The following is a 26,918-nucleotide window of genomic DNA, read 5'->3' on the forward strand; positions in this document are numbered from 1 at the left end:
TGAGTGTAGTCCAAGACTTACAGTCCTCTGCTGTCCTGCCCGGTCCCCAGTTCCACTTCTGGCTTCGTGGGGGCCAGGCCTGGGGACTCCTGAACTAAGAAGATGCATACCCATATACAAAAGGAACAGGGCCACACCCAGCTAGAAAGGGACAGGCATGGTTACAGACACAGATTCCAGCTCACATGTGCCTCTTCTGCTTAGTTTTTATTGTCAACTTGGCACAACCAGGGCTGTAGAGATGGCTCGGTGGTTAAGAGTGCTTCCTATCCTTGCAGAGGAACCAGGTTCCCAGCACACACAACCAAATGTAGCTCCAGTTCCAAGGGATCTGCCACCCCTAGTCTTGCATGTATGTGATGTGCACAAACTCCTACAGCCTCATATGCATATATATAAACCAGAATAATAAATAAACCTAAACAAACAAACAAACTTCACATGACCTAGAGTCACCTAGGAAGAGGGAACCTCAACTGGAGAATTGCCTGGGTCAGACTTGCCTTTGGGCATGTCAGTGGGGCACTGTCTTGATGGCTGATTTGGGAGCACTCAGACCACGGTGAGCAGCACCATCCCTACGGATGTGATCCTGGGCTGCTAAGAAAGCCAGCTGAGCAAGGCAGACAGTGAGCTATCTAGAAAGTGGCATTCCTCCATGGATCCTGCTTCAAGTGCCTGTTTTATGTTTCTGCCCTAACTTCCCTCAATAAACGAGTGATTGGGACCTGGAAGTTAAAGTCAAATAAACGCTTTGCTCACCAAGTTTCTTTTGGTCAGAGTGTTTGAGCACAGTGACAGGGGAAAAAAAGTAAAAGGTACCCCAGACTCTCCCCAGTGCCCTATTTGGAAGTAGAACGTACCCTAGTCTCTCCCCAGAGTCCTATCAGGCATGATGTCTGTGCTGTGGAGATGCCAGGCAGACAGACAGCTCCTCGTCCCAAAAGCAGGACCAGGACCGCCATTGCCAAAGCCTTCCGTGAAACACAGATCTCAGAGGCAGAGGTGGAATAGAGGTGGTCCAGGGCTGAGAGCAGCCCCAGGAGGCCCAGATGGACCACACAGTACCATGGGTGGGCCTTCAGGGCTGCTGTACCTCTGTGCCACCTCCACCACACTGGGGGAGGGGTCTGAGAGGTTCTCCCAACCCCCTTATTTCACAGATAAGGAAGCCAAGGCCCAGAGGTAGGACGATACTAGAGGGAGTCCCATGACAAGTAGTGGGAGAGAGCCAGGGCTGAAACTCATCTCCAGCTACCAGCTTCCACCTCCTGTGACAGCTCCACCTGGATTAATGGGCACTTAGGTGAGAAGTACCAAAGAGACAGTTCACCTACCATCCTGGGTTCCAGGCCACAAGATGCTCTGGTTGATACCCATTCAGAACAAGGCACTAGCTCTTCCCTGGAGCTTTCTGTGCCAGCCCCCTTTATTAGTAAGCTTGTATCACCCTAGGGTTCTCCACCTCTACACACTGCTGGAAAAAATCTAGTCTCCAAAGTCACACAACAGGGCTGGGAATGCAGGCTCAATTAATAGAGTGCTTGCTTAGCATGCACAATACCCTGGGTTCAATTCCCAGCACTGCATGTATATCTGGCGTGATGCTCACTCCTGTTATCCCTGTGCTCGGGAAGTGAAAGCAGAAGGATCAAAAGATAATCCTGGCTACATAGCAAATTCAAGGACAGCTCAGGTTATATGAAATGCTGTCTTCCCAGCTCAGCACTTCCCCAAGCCATGGACATGAACATATCACAGCCGTTTTCTGTACCACAGTCTCTTCATCCAACAAAAGGGCCCAGGGATGCAAATCACAGAGCATCCTTATGAGGCAGGAGGAGGAGATGACATAGAGTGTCTATCACAGTCCTTCCCTGGGGCAAGAGAGGGAGGCTCCAAGGAAAAGGCGCTTGAATGACTGCTTGGGCAGATGACAGATCTTCAATCTGGTCCCCCTTTCTTGGTGACAGGCCTGGGGAAACCTTGACCTTTATTGTTGTAGAAGTCACTAAGGATTTTGCTCTGCTTTGTTCCCAACTCAGGTTCCTGGAGCAGGCTCCCAACCCCACAAGCACAGAAATGCCCTCTGCTATTTTCCCTTGGAACAAATAAAAAATCCACACCCTGACTCATGCTGGTTAGAGGATAAGTCACGACAGAGGCAAAGCTGGTGGGTAGGATGACACCCATTGCATGAGGGCTAGAAAGAAGGGGGGAAACCATATTCTAGGGAAATGCTGGCTTAGGCCCCAGGACAAGCCACTGGGCAGGCCCTGGCACAGCAGGCAGGCAAGACGAGAGGGGATTGTGGAAGGCTCAGAGCAGGGAGTAGAAAGCCTGGTAGTTGTCCTCATTGATGGGGCCAGGAGCACCTTATGACCCCAAATGACACAGAGCAGTCTTGAGAGGAGCCACTGGGAGGTGGGAGGGGGACAGTCGGCTCCAGAACCCAGTGCAAACTCAGGAGCAGGGTATAGATGTGAGAAGCAGTTCTCAAGGCTCTTTAAGGCACCCATGTCATTTCCTTCTCTGCTTCCTTTTTATTTATTTATGTTTTTAATTTGAAATCAACACAGGAAAGTGCCTGGACTTGAAGGGTATGAGTGATGGCCCAGGTAACTCCTCACACAGCAGCAGGGCTGGAGCCAAGGGCATGCCTTACAGCCTTAGGAATATTCTTAGTGCTGAACTCCAAAAGGCAGGGGCCAAACAGTATGCTTTATGGGTAAGAAGACACACAGTCATAAGAGTGGAAATGCTGAAAGAAGGCCTCCTGGTTACTAAGCCCCAAGAAAGAAAAGAAACTGGATTTGGCCCATTCAGGGAAGCCAGGGAGAACTGCCAATTCAGCATCTTCTTGGCCTGCCTCTTCCCATCCTCTACCCTCTCTTCCCACCCCTGCAGCCTCCTTGCCCTACCCCCTTCTCCAAAGCCAATACCATCCATTCTGTGACTCCCTACATCCTTCCTAAGTCCAGTGCAAGAGAGGCAAAGAGAGTGACTCACATGAGGTCACAAATAAACTCAGCTTGAAAGCCACACCATCTTCAAAGCAGATTCCTACCACTTCAAGGCTGGTACACTCAGCCCTCCACGTCTGTGAGTTCTGAATCCATAGAGTCCAATAGATTATAGATTGAACATATTATATAAAAATGCATCCATACTGGACATTCCCGGTTTATCTTCTTATCATTAATCCTCTAAACAATATATTGCAGTAACCATTTAAATAGCTCTTTGCATTGCATTAAAGTTAAACCTAGAGGTGATTTAAAGCATATGAGGTGGTGTGTGTAGGATCTATACACATGCTAAGCCATTTTGCGTGTGTGAGGGTGGGGGTATGTTGAATACACACACATGTATTATGGATGTGCATGCCCCTGTGTGTGCCTTGAAAAGACAGAAGATATCGGGTTCCTGCTCTTTCACGCTCAACCCTATTCTGTCAACACAGAACCTCTCATTGCACCTGGAGCTAGGCTAGAAGCAGCAAGCTTGGGCAACTCTCCTGTCTCCACTCCCACCCCACACAGTGCTAGGGTTACAGGGGCACACGGCCATGCCAGCTTTTCATTCTGGTTCCAATGCTTGTGCAGCACTCTGACCACCAGGCCGTCTTGCCAGGCCCCATCTTGAACTATTTTATGTAGGAATTTGAGCAGCTGCAGATTTTGGTGTCCATGCAGTTCCTAGAGTCAATTTTTATGAACACTAAGGGATGACTATCGTCAGTTTTGGGAGGGGGTTGTTTTGAGACAGGGTCTCACTATGTAGCCCTGACTGGCATGGAACTCACAGAGATCCACCTGCCTCTGCTTTCCAAGTGCTGAGTGGGATTAAAGGTGTCTCCCATCTCCTGATAGTTTTTATGACACCAAACAGCTTCAGCTGCATCTACCCTAACTGGCACTAGAGGGCACAAGTTAGCCCACTCATGGTTCCTCTATCCAGTTCTGTAGGTTTGCCATAAGTGTGACAGCCCAGTAGCATGAGCGTCTCCCTCAGCAGGCTGCACCAAAAGAAAACAAACAAACAAACCTGACATTTCATGGACAATCAGAGTGCAGCCACGTTTTCAGTGGTTGTATACAATTAGAAAAACATAGCAATGTACTGTAAATGTCTTTCTCAATAATCTTACCTGTGATCAACCCCCATTAACCTAACCAGGCTTTTCCCCCAGGCTTAGAGAGAATGCTTCCTTCTAACTATTTCTGACTGCAACACTACCAAGAGCTTGGGATTCCAAGCCCTTTCAGATGCACCCCGCCGCCCACCTCCTGCTTCCACACACAGTGGTGCCATATTGGTTTATAAACTGAGCTGGTTTTCAGTGATGTCTCTGTGGTTTTCTCTTGAGTTCTTAAACCTATCACTAACCTCTACAATGTTCCCCTCCTGGTTCAGCTGCCAGGAGTCAGTCTGAACTATTAGCAGAGCCACCTGGAAAGAGCATTGTAAGAAAAACCAATTAGGAGAAATGGAAAAGGAGAGGGGAAAATGAGATGCAAAGTTAAGAGGTATAGAAGGACGGCTGTGAGCCCCAAGAGTAGGGCTCACCTCACGCTAGTCTTTGTAGCTCAATGTGAAATGCAAGCCCAAAGAAAGGAGCAAGAAGGGAGAAGAAGGTTCTAGAACTCCGAGTGAGATCCATACTAAATTTCAGGGAAACACAAAGCTAGACATCCCATTAGATGGGGGTCCTGGGACCATGGCTCCAGTGTAGGAAACACTGAGACCCCTTTTCCCGGCCAAGTAGTGAAAGGTCAGCCACAGTGGAGCCAGGCAACCAGGTAGGTAAGAGAGGGCAGCAGCCTGACCAACACCAGACAGCACAGCGGGGCTGCAACTCCCCTCTTCTTTGTCCTCTACCCCTTCCCAAATACAGAGCTCATGACTCTGGAATGCAAGATGGGGTCATTTTTTAAAAATGTAATGACAGACTTTACTCACCAGTAGCTTGAGTGAGTCTTCAGCCTTTCTGTTTCTTTAGGGCTTCTCAGAATAAGAATGACTCTGTAAGAATAGGGATGGGTGATGCAGGGGTGTCTCCAGTGGTTAAGAGCACTTGTTCTTGCAGAAGATCTGGGTTTGTTTCCTAGGACCCACATGACAGCCACAACCATCTATAACTCCAGTTCCAGAGGATCCAACACCCATCTCCGTCCTCCATGGGCACAGAGCATTCAAGTGGGAAGACACACGGGCAAGCAAAGCACTTTACACATAAAATAAACAATTTTTAAAAGAATATCTATTCATCGTGAACCAGAGGGTGAAAATGAAGAGCATCTGAGATTTGAGGTGAACAGAAAGTGTTTTAAAGGATGCCATGACACTATACTTCGTTGGCAGCTGTCCTGTACCCCGTCTGCCTCTCAAGGAGGGACCAAGAAAAGGGGGAGACCTAAGAGTTGAGTCTTCACCAGCTTCCAGCTGAGTGACTTAGCATCTCTAGTCATTTCTGAAACTTTGAAAAATTGGAGTGCCATCTCTGTCTTTTCTGTGGGGTCATCGTGAACTGGGGATGAAGCTCAGTGGGTAGAGCACTTGCCTAGCATACAGGAAGCCCTGGGTTTGATTCCCCAGAACCGCATAAACTGGACGTGGTGTTACATACCTGTAATTCCAGCACTTTGAGATTGAGACAGGAGGATTAAAGATCAAGGTAAGCTTCAGCTACACAGGCAGTTCAAGGCTAGCCTGGGCTACATGAGACTAGGTCTCAAACAAGAAAAAAATAATGTCATGGGACTTTGTGAGGACTAAGTGAACCTCAGGGGAATCCCTTAGCATAATCCCTATTAGAGAATTAACTCCCACCAAGGATCCACTCATACACCACTTCCTATGGCTTCTTCCTTTGGAGGGAGGGCTTTGAGGATGATTGGGTAGGTGGGTAGGTGGGTGGATGGATGGATGGATGGATGGATGGATGGATGGATGGATGGGAGCTCCAATGGCCCAGTCAGTCGGTACACTGAACTTAGGTGAAAATTGATGAACATGAGTCCTGGTATTTGTTAATTTGAAGATAGGGACAGTGCTGGAGATGAGCCCTGGGCCTTGCTTATGCTAAGCAAGTGACCCACCACTGGGTGCCCCACCCCCCACCATGTTAATGAATTCTTGATAGGCCATCCTGCCCTCTATGCCCAGGTGACATGGTTTTCATCATTCCTAAGTCTGGTGAGCACCAGTAAACACAAGCCAAGGGCTCCCAGAGTGGACTGCAGAACAAAGGAACCAACACTTGGGTTTCTCAGCCAAACACCAGGGCAGACTTGCTAGAGGAGATGCCTGAGGCTTCTGCTTTTAACCATCTCAAGGCGTGTCTAGGGCCACCAATCCCCTCCTTGGTGAGAGGTTTGTGGTGTCAGAGACTGAGCTATCGTGGTAGGCACCCTTAGTGTCTGAATCCAAGTATGTGACTAATGGTAGAGATACAGGCCTCATGAAAGCACAAGGGGACAGCCCAATCAGGAGGAGTGTGGCATCTGTCAGTCCATACAGACAGAGGATAGCTGTGAATGAGATCCAAGACAAAATCATAAGCTTAATTAAAACACCAAGACTTTTTGTTTTGTTTTGTGACTTGGTTGCACTGTTCTTGAAAGTCAACTTTGTAGATGATGCTGTCGTTTTACAAGATTTAAAGGATGGGCATGGCTGGATATGTAGAAGTGTTTAGACTGGAGTTCTTTGGATTTATGAAAGGAGAAGGGGTGGATGGAACTGTCAGTGAGGTAGGGAGAGAAGGGTCGGAAAGGATGACAGCCTCAGCTCTTTGGAAGGCAGGAATGTCTCAGTCTCTCTGGTTTATCCTGGCACAACTTTACCAGGGGAGGCACATTAAAAGTCACACTGATTGGCACTTATACCATGACCTGGAAGTCACTCTACTCTTCCCAAAGGGCCTAGACCTCCATCCCCAGGTAACACTATTCATGATGCAAGCCTCTACCAGGGGCCACTGTTCACAGATGGATTCTCAAATGGCCAAACAAGAGCCATCCCTTGTGCCCCTACCTAGGCCCCGTTACTGCATGACCCTCCACTCCCCTCTGTTCAAGCTCACAGTACCCTGCACACAGGGCCTGCTCCCTGGGTACTACTCAGACTGAAGTCTATCCAAGGCCCTCATTTACGGATGAGGAATGGAGTTCTGGAGAGGGAAGGAGATTCACCCCAGGCTGTTTAGCCCAAGTGGAATAGGCCAGAGTTAACAGCAAGCACTCTGCTGGACCTGGGAACAATAGAATATTTGTCCTGTAGCCCCCAAGCCCTTTCCCCTTTCCCAGATCTGTGTGCTGGAGGAAAGAGTGCTAGACTCACCAGGGACACTGTAGTGCTCAGCCTCTGCCAGCTGTGTGGTTTTGGAGGTTTGTGAGCATGCTTCCTTCCTTGTCTGGCCATCTCCCTGACCAGGAACACCCTAAAAAGGGCTGTTGGGGGTACGCTGTGCACTGCTCTTAACAGTGAGTACCTGCACAGGGGGCAGCAGGAACGTCATAGGGGCTGCCCTTCCTGACAACCAGGCAGTAGCTGGGGAGCCATCAGAGCTGCACACATCAAGAAATTAGAGCCGCACGTCCCACTGAGAAACATCTGTCTAAACGGCCTTAGTGCTTAGGTTTCATTTCAAAGGAAAGGCGTTGTTACAAAATGGAAAGGAAAAAAAAAAATTTCTCCAAGTGTGGCTTGGACAAATAAGCCAGGGCTTATCAAGCCTTCTGGAAAGAGAAGGAAGGGTTTTTTACATGTGGCATTCAGCCTTTCTGTGGAGGAAAACAGGGCCCAGGGCACACAAAGGATGCTCAGGGCAGGAGTCTCTGCAAAGCTCAGCCCAGGAGAGCTCAGCCAAGTTCATCAGGAAGCTTTATCCCAAGTAACCAAGAGGACTCAGCTTGGCACAGCAGTGTGAGTGCCTCCTCCACCTGTCCATCCATTCATTCAGTAGTCACCAAGCTTGACCAACTCTAGTTTAAAAGTGGATGGAAAACTCTGCTTCCTAGAGGCCAGTTATCTACAGAAGAGAAAAGACATACTAGAGGTGCGAGCAAAGCATCATGGGAATTAAGAGGACTTTTGGCTGAGGTATCATGGAAGACTTCCTGAGGAAGGGGCATGGAAAGTGGGTGGAATGGGAACAGTCAGAGGGCTTGGGGTAGGAGACCACACACTCAGAGGACAGTATGACATGCTGAGAAATGGACATGTGCTCTGCATGGGTGTGACAGGGAGGGTGCTGAGAGGCTGACACCCTTCTGCTGTGGCACAAAGCTGGCAGACAGCAGGCAGGGTTCTCATTTTCACATCAGCTGGGTTGAGAATCTTCCATCCAGCTGCCTTCCCTCACTCATTCCCTCTTCTGTTCTAAGCACTTCTATGATTTGGGGAGGAAAACAAAATGGACATACAGAGGTAACTCCCAGGCAGGGAGCCAGACCCTTAAGGTCAGTAGAAGGGAAGGCACCAAGATACAAAGGGCCACCTCCATAGCCAGCCCTCACAGTGCCCTCAATTCTACTGGTGTTGTGTCTACCATGCTGTTGGGACATTAAAGCTCCTGCATTGATTATTAGTATTGGCAACAGCCCATTCAATAGAAACTTTCCTTGAGCATCTATCAGCGGATGTACCACCAATATGAAAATGTAGCCACAGTTAACCACCATGAAGACCTGGGCTGGACTGTATTCTCCATCTATATTAGATGCTCCCCTCAAGGCTGAGAGACCACTAGCAGGGTAGCAAAAGAAGATTTTGGCCTCAGCTAACACTTTCTCCTGACCCACTCTCCTTCTCCAGCGGGTCTTCAGGGGCCACACACACCCTCTGTTTACACCCTGGCAAACTGCTTAGCTACCAACTTTAGCAATATGGTACTTCATCAGAAAGATTCCGGGGTAGTGGGATGGAGAAGGATGAATTGGTAAAGTGCTTGCCATGAGGATCTGTTTGATTCTTAGATCTGGGTCATTGTGATGCATGTTTGCAATCTCAGTGCTGGGGAAGACAGACAGGTGGGTTCCCTGGCCAGTCAGCCTAGCCTAATTGGCAAGCTCCAGGTCTCAGTGAGAGACCCTGTCTCAAAAGAAAACAAAGTGGATGGCACCTGGAAGTTGACCTCTGACTTCTGTGCACATAGAGAGAGACCCAGAGAGGAGGCCCAGGCTCTCAGAGAATGTTGGCAAGAGACATGGACTCTGGGTCCTGTCCCCATCACCCTAGGACTTCCCATTCCACAGGAAAGAGCATATCCAGGAAGGGCTGGAGCAAGGCCCACCTCAGGGCCTAATGGGATCATTGACATAAATTGATATGGAAAGATGTCCATATGTAAGGCTTCAAGTGAAAGGAGAGCCTCAAGCCTCCAAGTGGAAGGAGAGCCACACAGGTGAACAGATTCCATTTTTCCCATCCTCCTCACATCCCTGGACATTCTGCAGGTGCTGACTGGGTTCAAAAGGAAGCCAGGGCCTTTCTGGTTTCAGTTCCCACAGAATCTGAGGTATGAAGTCTGCTCAATAAACATGGATTCCCTTTGTAATCTAAACAGAATGGAATCATTCTTTGGGGGGGGGGTTCAAGGCAGGGTTTCTCTGTGGCTTTGGAGGCTGTCCTGGAACTAGCTCTTGTAGACCAGGCTAGTCTCAAACTCACAGAGATCCTCAGGTCTCTGCCTCCCAGGTGCTGGGATCAAAGGTGTGCGCCACCACTGCCTGGCATGGAATCGTTCTTTTAAAAATAAATTAGTGCTACTGTTCAGGCTAGATAAAGGAGGATTTGGGTGCAGGAATGAGATGGCTTAGTGGGCACCAAGCTGACGACCTGAGTTCCATCCCTGGAGCCCACATGGTAGAAGAGAAAACTGACTCCAAGTCATCTTCCAATCTCTACTTGAAAACTGTCTGTCAAGGCTGTTGGACAATTAAGGACATCATCTAAAGGGTCATAGACAGTTAAAAAAAAGTGTGTAAAGAAAACAGCACACACATGTAATCCATGCTGAGACCAGAGGATCACAAATTCCAGGTCAGCCTGGCCTATATAGTGATTCCACTTCAAAAGAATAGAGTGCCAGTTTGGACAAAGTGCAAGGAGGAGGAGGCAGGTTGAGACAGGTGGCAGAGAAGACGACCTTGGAGAAGACCCTAAATGATGGGTGACCAAGGGAATGAGGCACAGAGGCCAGCAGCAGCGTAGCACTAGTGAGCCTCAGAGGCTAGGGCAGATGAGGGAAGGGAACAGGGACTTAGCCCTTTGCATCTAGAGAAGCCACCAATTCTACTCTCCCATGAAAGCACCCTACAGTCCTCAGATTCAAGGGCACATTCAAGGGCACTGGGGAAACACAGAGGCTGGGCCTCATCTCCAGTACCTGACTCTGTAGCTGTCTGGGCTTGGACCTAAGACACTTCACATCCCAAAGAGTTCCTGAGGGGACTCATGCATGCTACTTGGGGTCTGGGACCCAGTTTGATAATCACTACTGAGTGGCCACTGCCTGCTGTCGGACCCATCCCTTCTTTCCAACCAGAGGCCTATTGAAGGACCCTTCGATTTGGTGCATCAAAGTCAAAGGCACTCCAGCAGGAAGAATTCTTTTAGTTGGGACACCCTACCACTCTTACCAGGCCTTCACCAGACTGAACAAGGCCCACCCATGTCCTAGAAGACAGTCTGCTCTACTCAGTCTAGAGATTTAATTGTTTATCATGTACAAGAACACCCTCACGGGAACACCTGGGTAGTGTTTGACCAAATGTCTGAGCTCCCTGTGCCAGTCACATTGATACCTAACATTAACTCACACAGTAGATGTGTTTGTTTAAGACACACACAGAGGATTCTGATCTCTTACGAGAGTTTTCTGGAATCAGGGAGAGTAAGGGAAATGCTAGCAAAGAGTGAACTAATTCATTTTCCCAGCTGCTAGGAGTCCAGGCTTTGCCAGATGTCTGGGCTAAGGTGGGCACAACCCCTGTTGTTGCTGCTGCTGCTGCTGATGCTGCTGCTGCTTCTGCTGCTGCTGCTGCTGCTGCTGCTGGCCGGACAGGAACCACAGTGCTGACTGTGCTCTTCTGACGGCCCAGGGTAGGCTTTACTGTGCATGCGCAAGGACACACAGACCAACACACACACACACACACACACACACACACACACACACACACACACAAGAGCCCTGCAGCCCTGAGCCCTCATGCCACAAGCGCTCTGCCTGCTATGCTCAGCACTTCCCAGGCCCCATCTTGAACACATTAGCCACCGGGCTCACACTGGCTGGAGGAGATTACATTTTCCATGAAGGGTGTGGAGGGGGGAGCGCCTCACTGAAGGAGGACTCTCTTTCATTCTGTAGATTGATGAGCTCTGCACACACCATGCCTCTGTCTGATGTCAGAAGGGAAAGTGAAGGCAAGAAAGGAAGAGGGGACAGATAGCCAGGTGTGGTTTTGAAGTCCAAAGTCGTGGAGAAAAGACCAAATGATGAAGGAATGTGTCCAGAGGGGAGAGAAGCCAGGAGAAATGGGTCCATTGGCTTTATGGAGGGCAGCCCTGTGGCCACTCTGAGTTTGTTAAGTTTTCACAGTGGGGAAGGAACACTGAACTTGGAGTCCTGGCTCTGAAACTGCCTCTAAACAGGCTTCTAATGTGTACAACTGACTTCATAACCAAAACCATGTGTCCATACATTGTGTACACATGACTCATTAAAATAGATTGGGTCTTCATTGATTATTGGGGTTCCTGAGATATAAGGTGCAAGTATTATTGAGAGGTACTACCATGGTCAGAGAGGGAACTGAACCTACAGTCTTCTCTTCGTAAGCAGTTCCTACCAGCCCTGGACTCAGGATCCCCTGCAGAGGCCAGCCCCTCTGTTGGAATTTCTTGTCTGACTTCCTGGACACCCAATAGCCACTAGTGCTCACGGGCTCTGGCTTCCAACATCTGTGTGGGAGCTGAGCTGCTCACACCTGCCTTGGCAGACACAGGCAATAAAAGACCTGGCTGCACTTAGAGCCTGGCCCCTGCCCACCAGCTTTCTACCCTCCTTGACTTGAGTGAGGCCCAGAGGCAGGACACTGGGTCCTAATATAGCTTTGTACCTGTACCTGGCACCCAGTTTGTCCTTGCTCTGGATTCTGGATGCTTCCTCCAAGACTATAAGTTTTCCTCCAGCTCCCGTGGCCTTAATACCCATTACCAGGTACCTAGAAACATCTGGAGTGCAGGGTTCCCTCTCAAGGGGCTGTTGTAAGTAGGACATACATAAAACAAAAGAGTTTCTATTCTCCTGAGACTAGCTGGGGGATAGTTCCAGGTGCTCAGTTAAACAACAGAAGAGGGCAGGTGAGATGGCCCAGTAGGTAAGAGTGCTTGCCATAAAGCCTGATAACCTGAGTTTGATCCCTGGAACCCACATGAGAAAAGGAGAAAACCAACTCTACAAGCTGTCCTCTGACCTCCATACATGCATCGTGGCACACAAACACACAGAGGCACACAGAGGTAATTAAAAAAAAAAAAAAAACAGAAATAGTGTATATGATGTTAATGGTCTATCCACCACCTGAGCCGGGAGCAGGAATCTGCTCCTCATTTCCATGTTTCTCACAGCACAGTAATGTGGTGGAGTGTATGCACTTGCATGTGCTCATGCGTATGAAAGCCAGAGGACAACCTCAGCTTTTGTTCCTCAGCCACCGTGCATCTTGTCTTCTTTAAACAGGGTCTCACACTGGCCTGGAGCTTGCCAAACAGGCTAAGATGGGCTGACCAGTGAGCCTCAAGGATCCATTCACCTGTCTCTGCCTTCCAAGTCATGGGGTTACAAACACATATCGCCATGCCTTTCTTTGTGACAGGGTTGGGTGGGTGTGCTTGAGAGTTTCTGGAGACCACAATCAGGTGATCACAGTCTGCAAGGCAAGTGCTCTGACAAAGAAGCTACATCCACAGCCTGAACTAAATGGATGTAAGAATGCATCCCTGTAGGGTCTCCAGGGAGAGGCTATGAGGTGGGATGTCAGGAGGAGGGCTACGGCCACACACACACACACACACACACACACACACAATCACACAATGTCCTGCTGGGAGCCAGGAGCCCAAGCTGTCCATAGGTGGACTTCTCCCTTAGCACAGCCCTAGTTATAGGCAGCCACCAGGGGAAGGTGCTCCCACAGGCTCACAGCTACAATGCTGGATGCCAGCTCCCCTCCAGGCCAAAGCACTCCAGCCATCACTTCCCTAGGAAGAATGCTGGGAGCCCACAGCTGGTGACGCACAGCCCTCAGCCATGGAAGGCCCATGTTTGCCACAACCTTTTGGTTTCCCGTGCCGTCTGATGCCCATACCAGAAGGTATTGAGTATCCAGCCCAAAGGGCCCCTCAAGCTTCGAGGCTGCATATAGCTATATAAAGCTGAGGCCACAGGGGGTGGAGGGGCTGCCAGACCCCACGAGCAATTTGGCTGTTTTTGGTGATGACGTGGACCTTTCCCCAGAGCTTCAGCAGTTAGCCCCTCAAAGCAAGCCTGAATCATTCCCTCCAAACCTCAACCCCACCAGGCACACGTCATGCCCAGACTCGGCAGGGAGGGGAGGTGGCCCAGTCTCCCTCTCTGGCAGAGGCGTTTGGAGCACTGCAGAGGAAACTGTCCCACAAGTCCACTAGTCCTAATCCTAACACAAACTGAGTGCCCATCAGCTTCCCTCTCAGGGCCTCCATTTCTGCATCTGTATTATGGGGACAATAAAGCCTGCCCTGCTCCCCAGAAAGTGCCAGGGACCACTCTTGTTCTTTGAGAAGCACAAAGCCAGTCTTGATGCAGATTTGTTTGCGAGGACTTAATGGATTTGTTGCCATTTTGCTCCATCTTCGCCACTGCCAGGACACACGACCAACTGCTAGTGGCCACCAATCTTTATGCACAGTTTACCCAGATACAGTCCCCCTTCTGCATCTCAGTGTCTCTTAGCATTAGTGAGACAGTGAGAGGTTAGCAATGCAGCAATGGTTTGTAAGATTAATGTCTCTTTATTCCAGAATACACCAAGGTAAAACACAGGCCAGAGCTAGGTTATAGAACCCAGCCAGCGCGGCCAGAACAAAAGGGCCCCGGGTCCCCACGTGCAGCCCCTTAAGAAGCTCCCTTAAGTCACCACGGCTTTCCTTCACCACGCCCTTCTTTCTGGGCGAGTCCCCGGATCCACCTGGTACCTGCCCCAGGACTATTGGGCGGGGCTAGGGTGACTCCCTACAATGGTTAGCTCCATTTCACAGCCAGGAAAACAGAGGTTTGGCTGGTTAAATTTCTCTAGACCAAGCAGTAAACTGGTAACAGGACCAGGATGGAGACCCAGCTCTGGGATTCTCAACTAAGTCCCCATCTACTGCCAGGACCCTCCAAGTAGCCCTGGACCTCCGTGTTCCACTTAGAAGTGGGAAGGGCAATGAGGAGCCCACCCAGGGCAGGTTGGTTGTGAGTTCTAGAAGACATATGGAGGGGGTGTCCTAGAAGATGGTGGTGGTTGCCCTAGTCTAGAACACACTACAGCAGATCTTTCTTGACGTTTCAGCACTCATCTAAAAACCCTCACCCTCCTCCCTCTCTCTGAGAGAATGGAGCCGCATTGCCTATGCAATCTGTCCCAGAATTAAGTAGCCAAAAGTTGTCTAGACAAAGAGATTTTATAGGCCCAATTAACCCCTGCCAGTCAGACATAGGCACACCTAATAAGAGGCTATATTTAGAGGCTGTCATTATCTGGCTCCCTGAGGAGAAACCATGACTCTTATTTCACAGACATTTCCTTTCTAACAAAGCTCTGTCAAGCCCCCTTCAGCCTGGCATCCTTGTCTGTCAGCCTGGAGGTGGAACATTGGCCATGAGGAGCCGCCTCTGTCCTGTGTAGTCAGAGCCCCAGAGGCAGAGTGGTGGGTAGCTGCTGCATGTACAGGGTCAGGAGAGCTCCTGCCTGTCTCCTCTAGCCTACTCTTGTATATTCTGCAGTTCTTGGGGCCTGTCAGCTTCACTGTGGTGAACTGGGGTACCCATCCCATGACAACACACTATTCCCAGAAAGGGTTGGTGTGTGTGCGTGTGTGTGTGTGTGTGTGTGTGTGTGTGTGTGTGTGTGTGTGTGTGTGTGTATACACTCCTATGTATGGGTATTTGAGCACTCATGCATATGTGTAGAGGCCAGAGATCAACCCTGGTGCTTTCTCCAGGCACCATCTATATTGCTTTGTGGAGACTAGACTCCCTGGCCACTGAGCCCCTGAGATCCATCCATCTCCATCACCCCACCCCAGTGCTAAGGTTACAAGAATACACTGTCATTCTTGACCTTTTAATTTTAGGTTCTGGATATCAAACCTGGATCCTCCTGCTTACACAGTAAGCTCTTACCGACTGAGCCATTTCCCCAGCTCAGAGAGCATTGTTCTTAGCTTACTATTAGCTGTACATCTTTGAGCAAGGAGTTGTACAGGTGCCCAAGGCCCAGAGGGCTCCAGGTGTACCAGAACACTACACACTAACAGATGGGCAGGTGGCTATCTAGGCTTCACCTCAGGTCATAGGCTCCTGTGGCCTCCTGAGATAATACTGCCCCCTTAGGGGCTGGGAATGAGACATAAAGGCTAAGAATGCACATCTGGACTCCCTTGGGGCCATCAAGTCCAGGTGGAATTCATTGCCCACAGGGGATGCTATTCTAACAGTTTGTATGTGTATGTCCCCACCATCACAAGCTTTCCCTCTCCGCACTGTGTGTGGCTCACTTCCCTGGGGATGTGTGTTAGTGAGCAAGGTGTGCTCTTCCTGTGGGGTGGGAGGCTGCAGAGACCCACAAACGAGGTGGCTTCAGCAGTAGGAACAGGGTCTCCCACAGACATGGGGACATGCTGCCTCCTGCCTGGCTCTGGGGCAGACTCTTTCCTTAATCCTTCTAGATGCCAGGGGCACCTGGTGTCCCCTGGCTTGTGGCAATAGCGTCTTGGATGGCCTAGCTTCCTCTGCTTCCCGTGTCTCTCCTCTATGTGTCCCTCATAAAGCACCTTCATTGGTCCTAGGGCCACCAGGATCATTTAAGATTATCTCAAACTGGAGCTTTGCCTTGTTTCCATCTTCCTCCACATAACAACAGATAGGCACAGGTAGGCGGCTTCCCTGGCCTGCCTTGACCATCACCTAAATCAGATTTAATGGTCCTTGAGCAACAACCCTGACCCACACTGAGCAAGCCAAAGGACTTCCCCATGAGATGGAATGGGCTCCTGAGGCTCCTCTGCCCTGCAGCCACCATCACTCCCTCAGTTTCTCCCATGCTTCACCCCCCCATGGATGCTGCAGGTTTTCACCTCTGTATCCCCAGACCTGGCACCAGTTGCCCCAACTTGGTACTGAAAGCCCAGATTCCCTCATCAGGGAAGTCCTCCACCCCTTTCCTCCTCTCCTACCACCACCAAGGCCAGCCTCTGAGGGAAGGAATGCCTCCCCAACCACTTGGCTCCTCTTCTTTCCCTTCACAGGTTGGTTGTGGGTGCCCCACTAGAAACCAATGGCCATCAGAAGACAGGAGACGTGTACAAGTGTCCAGTAACCCAGGGCAACTGCACCAAGCTCAACCTGGGTAAGCAGCCCCTGACCTCTTCCTGACAGCCACTCAGGCATACACCCATGTTCATAGTCACATGGTTCCTCTCAGCCCATGTTACATACCGTGCAGACTGACAGATGTCTACCGTTACAGTCACCTGTCACCTTCTAGCTGTCCTGTGAGGTGTATTGCTATGCTCACACTGCACATGAGGAAGCTAGGCTGAGGTGACGGCTCAGTCAGTAAAGGACTTGCCTTGCAAGCATGAGGACCTGAGTTCAAACTCTAAAACCTACATCAAAAAAAAAAAAAAAAGCCTGGCATGGTGGTACTCATCCCCATGACAGGGAGGCTGGGACAGGCATGTTGTCGGAGCTCACTCGATAGCTAGCCTAGCATATTTGGCAAGTTCGGGGCAGGAGAAAGACCTGTCTCAAACAAAGATAGGCAGTGCCTGAGGGAAGACACCCAAGGCTGTGCTCTGACCAGACCTCCACATACACAGAGAAATAGGGAGATAGAGACAGAGACGGAGGAACAACCTGGAGCCTAAGAGATGAGGCATCTTTCACTCAGTCAAATGGCTTGCCATTCTACAGGGGCTGACCTGGATTTATGGCTGACCTGAAACCGCTGTGCAGGCCTCAGGCCTCAGGCCTCCAGTGTCCCGCTCTGCACATGTTCCTAACTCATCCAGCACCCATATGCTCAGGGTTTTCAGGCTCCACAGAACATATGTGTTCATGTTTCTGATTTTGAAACAGGAGTGTCAGCAGCTAGCTCTGTCTGTGTGTTTTCGGCAGTGTGCACCTGGGAGATAGGCCTGGCCACACCCATCTAGGCATTTCTGTTCACTCAATTCCCACCACACAGAGTGAGAGTGGACCATCCAACAGATGTGTCAGTGATAGAACGAGGAGGCAAGAGGACAAGCCCAGGACCACCTGGTTAGTAAGCAGTAGGCTAGGATTCCAAGCTACTCAACATGGCCACTCTGCAACCGCCGTGCAGCTACATGCCCAAATCAAAGGTTTTCCCCATGGAAGTACTTTCCAGCCTGTGCTAGAGCTGGGGAGATGCTGAACACACACACACACACACACACACACACACACACACACACACACCACTCCACTAAACACTTCCATCTTGTCCTAAAGGGCAGACAGATAGTGGTTGAGCTTGTTCTGCCCACAGAAGGGACAAAAATCCTGAGTGGGCCACAAAGCCACAATTCTAGGGCCTTTCCTGGAAGATTGGCCTTCCCAGATCTTTTTCTCCTTCTCCAACAGGGTGCCCCTGCCCTAGAAACTCACATGAGGATCCAAGGAGGAGGGGCCAGGCAGGGCAGTCTGCCCACAGAGGAGATGGCTGTAGTTATAGAGATAAACAGATGGAGGGAAGGGCCACCGTCCAAGAGAAATTCCAAAGAAGTTGAATTCCCAGGTCACCAGTTGTCTGTTATATGATGCTAGAGACTCCCAGGAACTACCTGGGTGAAGAATTCAAACCCCAGAACTTCTGGGGCCTAAGCTTCAGTGAGCACAGCAGAAGGGAGTCTGGTTGGTGGCTTACGTGCTCCCATCATCCCCTTCCTGAAGCACAGGCTACCGAAACAGGTCACAGAGGGCTTCACCTCCCAGCTGTACAGTTCCCAAAGTGTGTCCTTGGGAAGCTTCCATCCATCTTTGTGCCTTGGTTTTTTTCAGGTGTTAAGTAAAGAACTTGATGGCCCCAGGATCTACTCTGGGTAGATCACACTCTGGATCTGCTCTTCACTCTAAAGAGCACTGAGTAGCGAGCTGGGAATGTGGCTCTCTGCAGTGCTTGCATAGTGTGCACAAAGCCCTGGCTTCCACCTCCAGCATCTAATAGCTGAGGTGTTGCATCTGTAATCCTAGCCCTTATGAGACAGAGGCAGAAAGACCAGAGGTACAAGGCCGTCCTTGGCTACATAGTAATCTATGGGCCAACCTGGGCTATATGAGACCCTACCCCAAAATAAATAAATAAAATAAACAAAAACAAAAACCCACAAACACCTAAAAGAAGCAGGAGGGGGAAAGGACCTGATATCCGCCTCCACCCCAGGACAGTCTGTGCTGCAGTATAGCTGCCATGGTCACCCCTGTTGTTCTGGCCCTGGCCCTGGCCTGCCTTCAGCCCTGCTGATCAATGCTCTGGAAGTCAGGCCACTTGTCAGACGTCAGTCTCCAATACAGCACAGTGCAGACTCTCTGGGGTTGCAGACTCTCAAAGCCCACAGCAGAGAACACGGGTCTCTCGACAGCAGCTTAGGACCAACATGCATCAGCCTCTCCCACTCCTTGTCTTCCAAGTATGTGTGCACACGCCCACACACACATACACATGCACGGGTGAACGCAACCACACATATACACATGCACACGTGCATGCATCCACACCCACACATATACACGTGCACACAAGCATGCACACACACCCACACATATACACATGCACACATGCATGCACACACATTTTGCTTCTGGGGATTCCAAGCTCTTTTCCATCCCTTCTGTGTCCTGAAAGGATGATCTAGAGAACTTTCATTGTGTCCTTGTCCTGTGGTTTCTGTACTGCCACAGAACCATCTGTCCCCACCACAGCTGGCTGAAGCCACCAGCTACAGGGGGCTGCTCCCTGTGAGAGACCCTCAGCACATGGCAGGTGAGCACTTGGGTATACAATGGGTGCTGAATGACTGAACCTCAGATGGTATGTGTTGCCAGGAAGGGGGTGGGGCTCCCTGTACAGAGAAAGCCACCTCTACAGGCACTGCGGTATGTCTAGAGTGCAGTTAGCTGGCTAGAGAAGGCTCTGGACGAGGAGGTGAAGGCTGCGCTGTAGGCTTGCTGTGTGGCCTTGGGCAGTTACTAGGAGTCTATGATCTTCAGTGTGTTCATTTCCTAGAAAGTGGGGAAGGAATAAAGACACATTCTAAGGAAGACTGGTGCTGCCCTCCAGTCGAGCGAGGGCCATGGGCTCACCTCAAGCAACCAGGGGCAGCAGGCTCTGGGCAGAGGGCAAGCAGAAGTGGGTATAGACTGAGGATCTCTCTTCTGCTCCAGGCAGGGTCACTCTGTCCAATGTGTCTGAGAGGAAGGACAACATGCGCCTCGGCCTGAGCCTAGCCACCAACCCCAAGGACAACAGCTTCCTGGTAAGATCACCAGTCCCGCTGCCATCCCCAGCCTTCCCCCCTGCACAGACCCACTGACCAGGTGTGGCGAGACCCAGCCAAACACCCTCACAGTGCTTCAGCACACCCCTTGTGTGCATGTCCCTTCCACCTTCCAGATGGCCCATCCCTGCAGACCAACAGGGGCAGATCCTACATGGGTGTGGGTCTTTCTGATGACTGGGCCCTTCGTTTCAGTGGACAGTGCAGGAAGGTAAAAGGATTGAGCTTTTTGTGTCCTTGCCCGGGGAGTGACACAGGAGCTGTGCTCCCCCTTCTCAGTGGCCTTGCCTCCCAGAGAAACTCATCTTTGGCCCTTGGCCAAGAGCCTGACACGGTGGTTTTGGCAGCAAAATCCATGGAGCAGAGGCATTCTTTTTCTTCTGCTCTTGGTAAAGTGTCATTAGGCCCCAACCCTGGAAATTTGCCCAGTGAGGGCCTTCGCAGACAAGAGCCAGCCTAGTGACTCTTGGAAGGTCCACTCCTGCAGATAAAAGTTTTCCTCAGACTCCATGGAGTAGATGGAGTGGGCAAGTAGAGGAGGAAGTCACCACCCCAGATTACACAGTGGAGAATGGGACAGGGATTCAGGTTCCACTGTTCCCCATTGCACCTGAAGTCAAGGGCACTGAAGCACAAGAAACTTCAGTGAGACTCGGAGACCTCCACACTAGAAAGGCCAGTACTCATAAAGACGGCTGTCTTGGGTCCTGAAGGCTGAGGCTGAGTCCTGTCTGAAACCCTGTGGCTGGGCTCTATGCTGTGTTGCTTTGCAGGCCTGCAGCCCTCTCTGGTCTCATGAATGCGGAAGCTCCTACTACACCACTGGCATGTGCTCAAAAGTCAACTCGAACTTCAGGTTCTCCAAGACAGTAGCCCCAGCACTTCAGAGTGAGTACCTTCTACCCTGGAGACTCCAGCTATGCTGGGCCAGTCGAGGGAGGAGGTGTGGGCTCTGCTCGGGGGCTACCTTGTACCTACAGAGCAGCATGCGGGTTCTGTGACTGCTTCAGCCCTCTGGGAGATCTGAGAGGAGGAGTCACTTCTCCTAGCTGGGCAGAGGAATCCCTTCTAGCTGACCCTTGAATGCTCCTTATCCCAGGCCGCCCTCACCCACAGTGACAGTTGGTAACAAATTAGTTAAATTTATGAAAACAATTTTGGCATCCATGTAAGTTCCCTGTAGAATCTTGAGCTTGGAGGAGGTTGCCAGGCCACCATGTATAACAGGCCAGGCTGGAGCATCACCCATTTAGACTACAGTGTAAATGGTGTTTCTTGACATCACGCAGTGGAGAAGCCCATGAGTGAAGAGCCAAGGAGAACAGAAATAACCTGGTGATGGTTACACCAAGTCAGAGCTCCTGGGCAGCATGCCCAGAGCCTCATGGACACAAAACCTCCCCCTCCCTCCAAGCAAACTTGGGGAGCTAGAAGCCTAGACTTCTTGGCTCTGAGCCTCACCATTTCCTCTGGGCTAAATACCCTCAACATGCAGCTGTTGCCTGTTTATGGAGGGCGAGGGGATTAGCACCTCTGGCTCAGGCAGCCTCCCCTCAACACCCACTGCTGGGGGAGGGGAGGGGAGAAACACTGTCTAGTCAGGCTAGAGAGCTGTCACCTGTGGGGTGGGGAGGCATGGGGTCCATTCATAGTGTCCCAAGCAGCTCCAGGGCACCATGGAGTTTCTCAGTGGGCGGAGCATCACAGCCCTAACATTGCTGTCTGCTTCTGGCTGTGGTGGAACCCTCCTGCCCTGGCCCAGGGCATCACTCCCTGAGGACTCTGCAAATGCAGCTGCCCTTTATGTAGTTTCTAACTAAGGGGAGCTTGGGGAAGGCTGAGGAGGGGGACTGCCATGTTTAAGAACCACAGACCTAAGTAAGACTGGGGAGACAGTTCGGCCAGCAAAGTGCTTGCTGTGCAAACTTGAGGTCCAGCACCACATCAAACGCTGGACTTGGTGTCATGTGCCTGTCATCCCAGCACAGGGGAGGCAGGAACAGGAGGCTCCCTGGGGCTGACTAGCCAAGTCAGTCTAGCCAAATCAGAGTGCTCCTAGTTCAGTGAGAGACCCTGCCTCAAAAGATAAGGTGGAGAGAGATTGAAAAACACACCTGTTGTCGACACATACCCATACATGTGCATACACATAACACACACAGACACACACACACACACACACACACACACACACACACAAAGGCCACAAACCCATAAGCAGGTGCTTTCCAAGGTATATTTTTAAATTTTTATTTATTAGATTCATCAGTTGATTGAGTGAGTGAGTGACTTTTTTGTTTTTGTTTGTTTGTTTGTGTTTGTTTGGTTTGGGTGTTGTTGTTGTTTTTGTTTTGTTTTGTTTTGTTTTTGAGGCAGGGTCTCTTTACGTATCCCTGACTATCCTAGAATTCACTATGAAGACCAGGCTGGTCTTGAACCCACTTGCCTCTGCCTCCCAAGTGCTGGGATTAAAGGCTTATGCTTGAGCCACCACACCCAGAAACATTTGTTTACTTTTATTCTATATGTATGACTATTTTGCCTGCATGCAGGTATGTGTACATATACATACCTGGTGCCCCTAGAAGCCAGAAGATGGTGTTGAATCCCCTAGAATTGGAGTTACAGATGGTGTAAGCTAGTATGAGAGTACTTGGACCTGAACCCGGATCCTCTGCAACAGCAACAAGTGTTCTTAAGCACTGAGCCGTCTCTCCACCCCTCTTCACAAGCTGTCTTTTCAAAAACAGTGAAATTAAAAGAGAAATCAAAGTAATAGATCTCATTTCTCAGTGATAGACTATTTCAAAAACACAAAGTGGCTGGCTGTTGAGAAGGACAGACACCCCAAGGTTGATGTCTGCTGAGAGAGTGTGCTGGGGGACTACAGACTGGGCACAGTGTCACAATCTGTAATCCGAGCATTGGGGAAGTAGGGGCAGAAGAATCAGACATCCAAGGTCACCCTCATCCTAAGAGCTAGTTCCAGGCCAACCTGGACTACATGAGATCTTGTCCTCAAAAGAAAAAAAAAGAGTAAAAATAGGACCATCTAAGACTTATTGAGCTCTTGCCTTTAGAATCGCCTTCCCATTAACCTTTAATGGCAACTCTTAGTTATTATGCCACTCTTACTGCACAGAAAACTGAGAGTGACTGCCCTCAGGCCACACTGCCAGTGAGTAACCAGGCCAAGAGTCACAGGCTGATGCCAGAGTTCACATTGCCAGCCTTTCCTTGATGACTCCTTTGTAAAACATGAAACCCATTCATTCAGGCTGCTAGTGGAAGACACCACCTGCCCGTGGCAGTAAAGGAAACGGTCCTAAGGTGCTGATGTCGGCAGGGGCAGTGTCCAGGGAAGCACTGATCAGTCGACAGCCATCAGTCTCTGATGGGGAGCAAAGGGGCCAGGTTCAATTTCATCTCTGTTCAAATAGCCCACTGGGTAGTGATGTAGAACCAGGATGTCCTAGCTGCCTTGCCTGTGTGGCTCAAATGAGTGCCTAACCTGAGACAATGTCCATGCAGGGGATGACAGATGTCAGCAATCATTCTTCCGCTGCTCTCTAAAAGATCGTTCGGAGCATGAGAGACTTAGGTCTGGGGACGTAGTTCAGCTGGGAACATGCTTACCATGTGAGCATGAGGCTTCCATATCAGCACCCATGTAGAAAACCAGTCATGGCGATGCACATTCACAACCCCAGCACTGGGGAAGCCGAGACAGGACAGATGTCTGGGGCTTACTGCCAGCCCACCTAGTTTACAATAAAAAGGTGTTCTACAGGAGAGACCCCATAAAAAAGAAATAAGGTGGACGGTTCCTGAGAAACGACATTCGAGATAGACTTCTGATCTCACACACACGCATGCACGCACGCATGCACGCACGCGCACACACACACAAAAGAAAGGTGTCTTTGAGTAAGAATGTTGGAGATTTTCAGGCACTGGTTCCTTGATGGCCCTAATTGTATCTCTGCTTCCAGGGTGCCAGACCTACATGGATATCATCATTGTCCTAGACGGTTCTAACAGCATCTACCCTTGGGTGGAGGTCCAACACTTCCTCATCAATATCCTCAAAAAGTTCTACATTGGCCCTGGTCAGATCCAGGTGAGTGTCTCCAGGGCTTACCTCTGCTGAGCAATATCTCTGAAAACCCATTGCCTGTGTGGCTGGTCCTACAACACTAGGCAGCATCTTCCCATGAAATGGTAAGAACTGGTAAGGCCAGCCAGCACTGGAACCTGCTGCCTCAGATGCCTGTTTCAGGTGGGCACACCAAAGGTGCCTTCAGGGGTTGACTCCACTTAGGTAGAGGACTGGCTAGAGAGTCAGAGTCAGGAAAGGGGAGAAAGGCATAGAAAGGGTGTGCAGAGATGCTGGGGAACACCAGGCATGTGGACCCTGGGATCACCAGGCATGTGGACGCTGGGATCACCAGGCATGTGGACGCTGGAAAGAGTCAGGCATGAAGTGACTTGGAATGGACTAGCTGCCAGCACATCTGTGAAATACGGATGGACAAGGACTACCTTTATTTCCTAGTATTTTGGCTGGATGAGGACCAAGAGAGAGAAGTGCCAAAGTCGCAGGTGTCAATTGTAAGAAATTCTTTCTATGCCAGAGGAGTGACCCAATATCCAGAAAGAATCCATGCCAAAATGCCAAGCATGCTGGTGTGTGTTTGTAATCCCAGTGCTGGGAAGGTCGAGGCCAGTCAGTCTGGCCTAATTGGTGAGCTCCAAGTCAATGAGATACCCTGTCTCAAAGGAGGTGGATGGCATTCCTGAAGATGACACCCGAGAGTTTCCTCCAGGCTCCCCTATATCACACATACACACACATACACATACCCCCCCACTATGCACATACCCCACACATATGCCACAGATCCATACACACATATAACATACCCCACACACATATACCACAGACCCCTACACACCGCACACATGCATACACACCACATACAACACACATACCACAGAATCCTACACCACACACACACACACACACACACACACACACACACACACACACACGCATGCACACACGCACACGAACACAGTCTTTTTAAGAAACCTTCTGACTATGGGGTTGTTAAAAGGGAGCCAAGTCCTCCAGTGACAAGCCCCCTCCCACTAGAAGACATTCCTTTGTGCACTGGGGTTAGTACCCAGCATTCAAAGGGTTCTTGGACCCAGTAAACTTGGTGAACCCATCCAACAGTAGCACATTATCACCAAGTCTCTGAAACCAGTCGCTACAGCTTGGCATTTATTTGAAGCTATTAATAGTGCCGAAGCATTCTCCACTTTGAAAATGTCAGACCTCTTCTCATCCAAGTTCCAGGGACTCTTTGTCAACAGTTTGGTCAACAGCCCTATGGGTCCTGATAAATTCTGATAAACCCACACACTGCTCCTGATAAATTCTGCCGAGTGGTGACTTGGGTTAGAGTTGGAACTAAGGCCTGGGATGTAGGGATGCATGTGCATGTGTTCATGTGGGTATTTACATATATGCACGCAAATATGTGTGCACATGTATGTGGAAGCCAGAGGTTGATGCCAGGTGTCTTCTTCAATTGCTCTCTGCATTTTTTGGGCACTGGGTCTCTCATTGAACCTGGAGCTCACTCGTTCAGCTGGGGTAACTGGCCAGAGAGCTCGAGGGATCCCCCAGTTTCTACCCCTGCAGATACCACCACACACAGCTTTTAAATGGGTGCTGAGAATCTCCTTGCATGGCAGGCACTTTATCAACTGGAGTCTCTCCCCAGCCCTGGCTCCTGATGCTTTAGACTCCTAGTCTGTGCTCATTCTCCATCTTCTTAAGGAAGATGTTCAACCTGATGGGCCTTCCCTCTCATCACCAAGTCCCTTCTCTCTGTGACCCTGATTTGTCCCATCAAGCCATCTGCTCATTCCCAGAATAGACTGTTTCCCTCGGCCTGTGGTTTCCTCTAGGAAGGACTCCATGGAGAGGGGACACTCACAAATGCAGATCTGAGCGTCAGGGTCCTGCTACCCTCTGCTCTGGTTTGCAGGTCGGAATAGTTCAGTATGGAGAAGATGCAGTCCATGAGTTTCACCTCAACGACTACAGATCTGTTAAAGACGTGGTGGAAGCCGCCAGCCACATTGAGCAGAGAGGAGGGACAGAGACCCGTACAGCATTCGGCATTGAATTTGCACGGTAAAAGAGTGTGTGTGTGTGTGTGTGTGTGTGTGTGTATGTGTGTGTGTGTGTGTGTGTGTGTAAATCTCAGATAGTGCTTTGGCTATCCCTGCTATGCCCCCACCATTTGGTGCTTTCAAACAGTGACTTGTTAATTCCCAAAGTTCTGACAGTGGGCTGAGCTTAGCTGCTTAGTTCTCTTGTATCTTCTCATTTGGTTATCTCCAATTCATTCTACTGTTGCCTTTGGTTTTGTTTTTTGTTTTTGTCCGTTTTCTTATTTGTGTTTCTTTTTTTTTCTGTGAAACTACTACCAGGCCAAGATCTAAACCACAGGTTCAAGGGGTAACAAACATAGTGATTTGTGGTCTCTGGCCTTGGTGGCTTCCAACTAGCACAGGGTTCTGACAAGTATTAACTCTAATCTTAACTCAAATTTGAGAGGCCTGACCTCCACCAGGCAGACCTGGCAACAGGAAAGCAGGGTAGAGGCCACTGAGAGTGACCATGAGCAAAGGGCACTGACCCACTGGGGGCTACAAGGGGGCATCATGGATTGAGTAGTCAGCTCTGAGGTTCAGCACATGCCCAGCACCTTCTAGAATCAGCAAGGGGCCCAGTTTGTGCAGAGGGTAGTGAACAGCTCACAGAGGTGGTGGGAGGACCACCAAGAACCTGGTTTACCTTTGTCAAGTCCTAGGCCTTGGTATGGAAAGATTCTCAGCAGTTAAGAGCACTGGTTGCTCTTACAGAAGACCTAAGTTTAGTTCCCAGCACCCACATGGTGTCTCATAACCATCTGTAACTCAGTTCCAGGGCATCAAATGCCCTCATCTGACAACCTCAGGCATCAATCACACACATGGTACATATACATACATACATACATGTGGAC

The 26,918-nt window shown here is 50.0% G+C and overlaps 1 protein-coding gene across 1 annotated transcript in view; it reads left to right on the forward strand.

Annotated features, from left to right (window-relative positions):
• The window catches only part of Itga11 (integrin subunit alpha 11), a 78,908-nt gene that overhangs the window by 14,800 nt on the left and 37,190 nt on the right, over positions 1-26,918 (forward strand). The window contains exons 3-7 of the mRNA XM_035444221.1: positions 16,561-16,661; positions 19,721-19,812; positions 20,607-20,721; positions 23,826-23,953; positions 25,893-26,041. Of these exons, the coding sequence (XP_035300112.1) occupies positions 16,561-16,661; positions 19,721-19,812; positions 20,607-20,721; positions 23,826-23,953; positions 25,893-26,041 (585 nt within the window). The remainder of the gene's footprint in view (positions 1-16,560; positions 16,662-19,720; positions 19,813-20,606; positions 20,722-23,825; positions 23,954-25,892; positions 26,042-26,918) is intronic.

Source organism: Cricetulus griseus, chromosome 4 (assembly GCF_003668045.3).
Source record: "Cricetulus griseus strain 17A/GY chromosome 4, alternate assembly CriGri-PICRH-1.0, whole genome shotgun sequence".
NCBI lineage: Eukaryota > Metazoa > Chordata > Mammalia > Rodentia > Cricetidae > Cricetulus > Cricetulus griseus.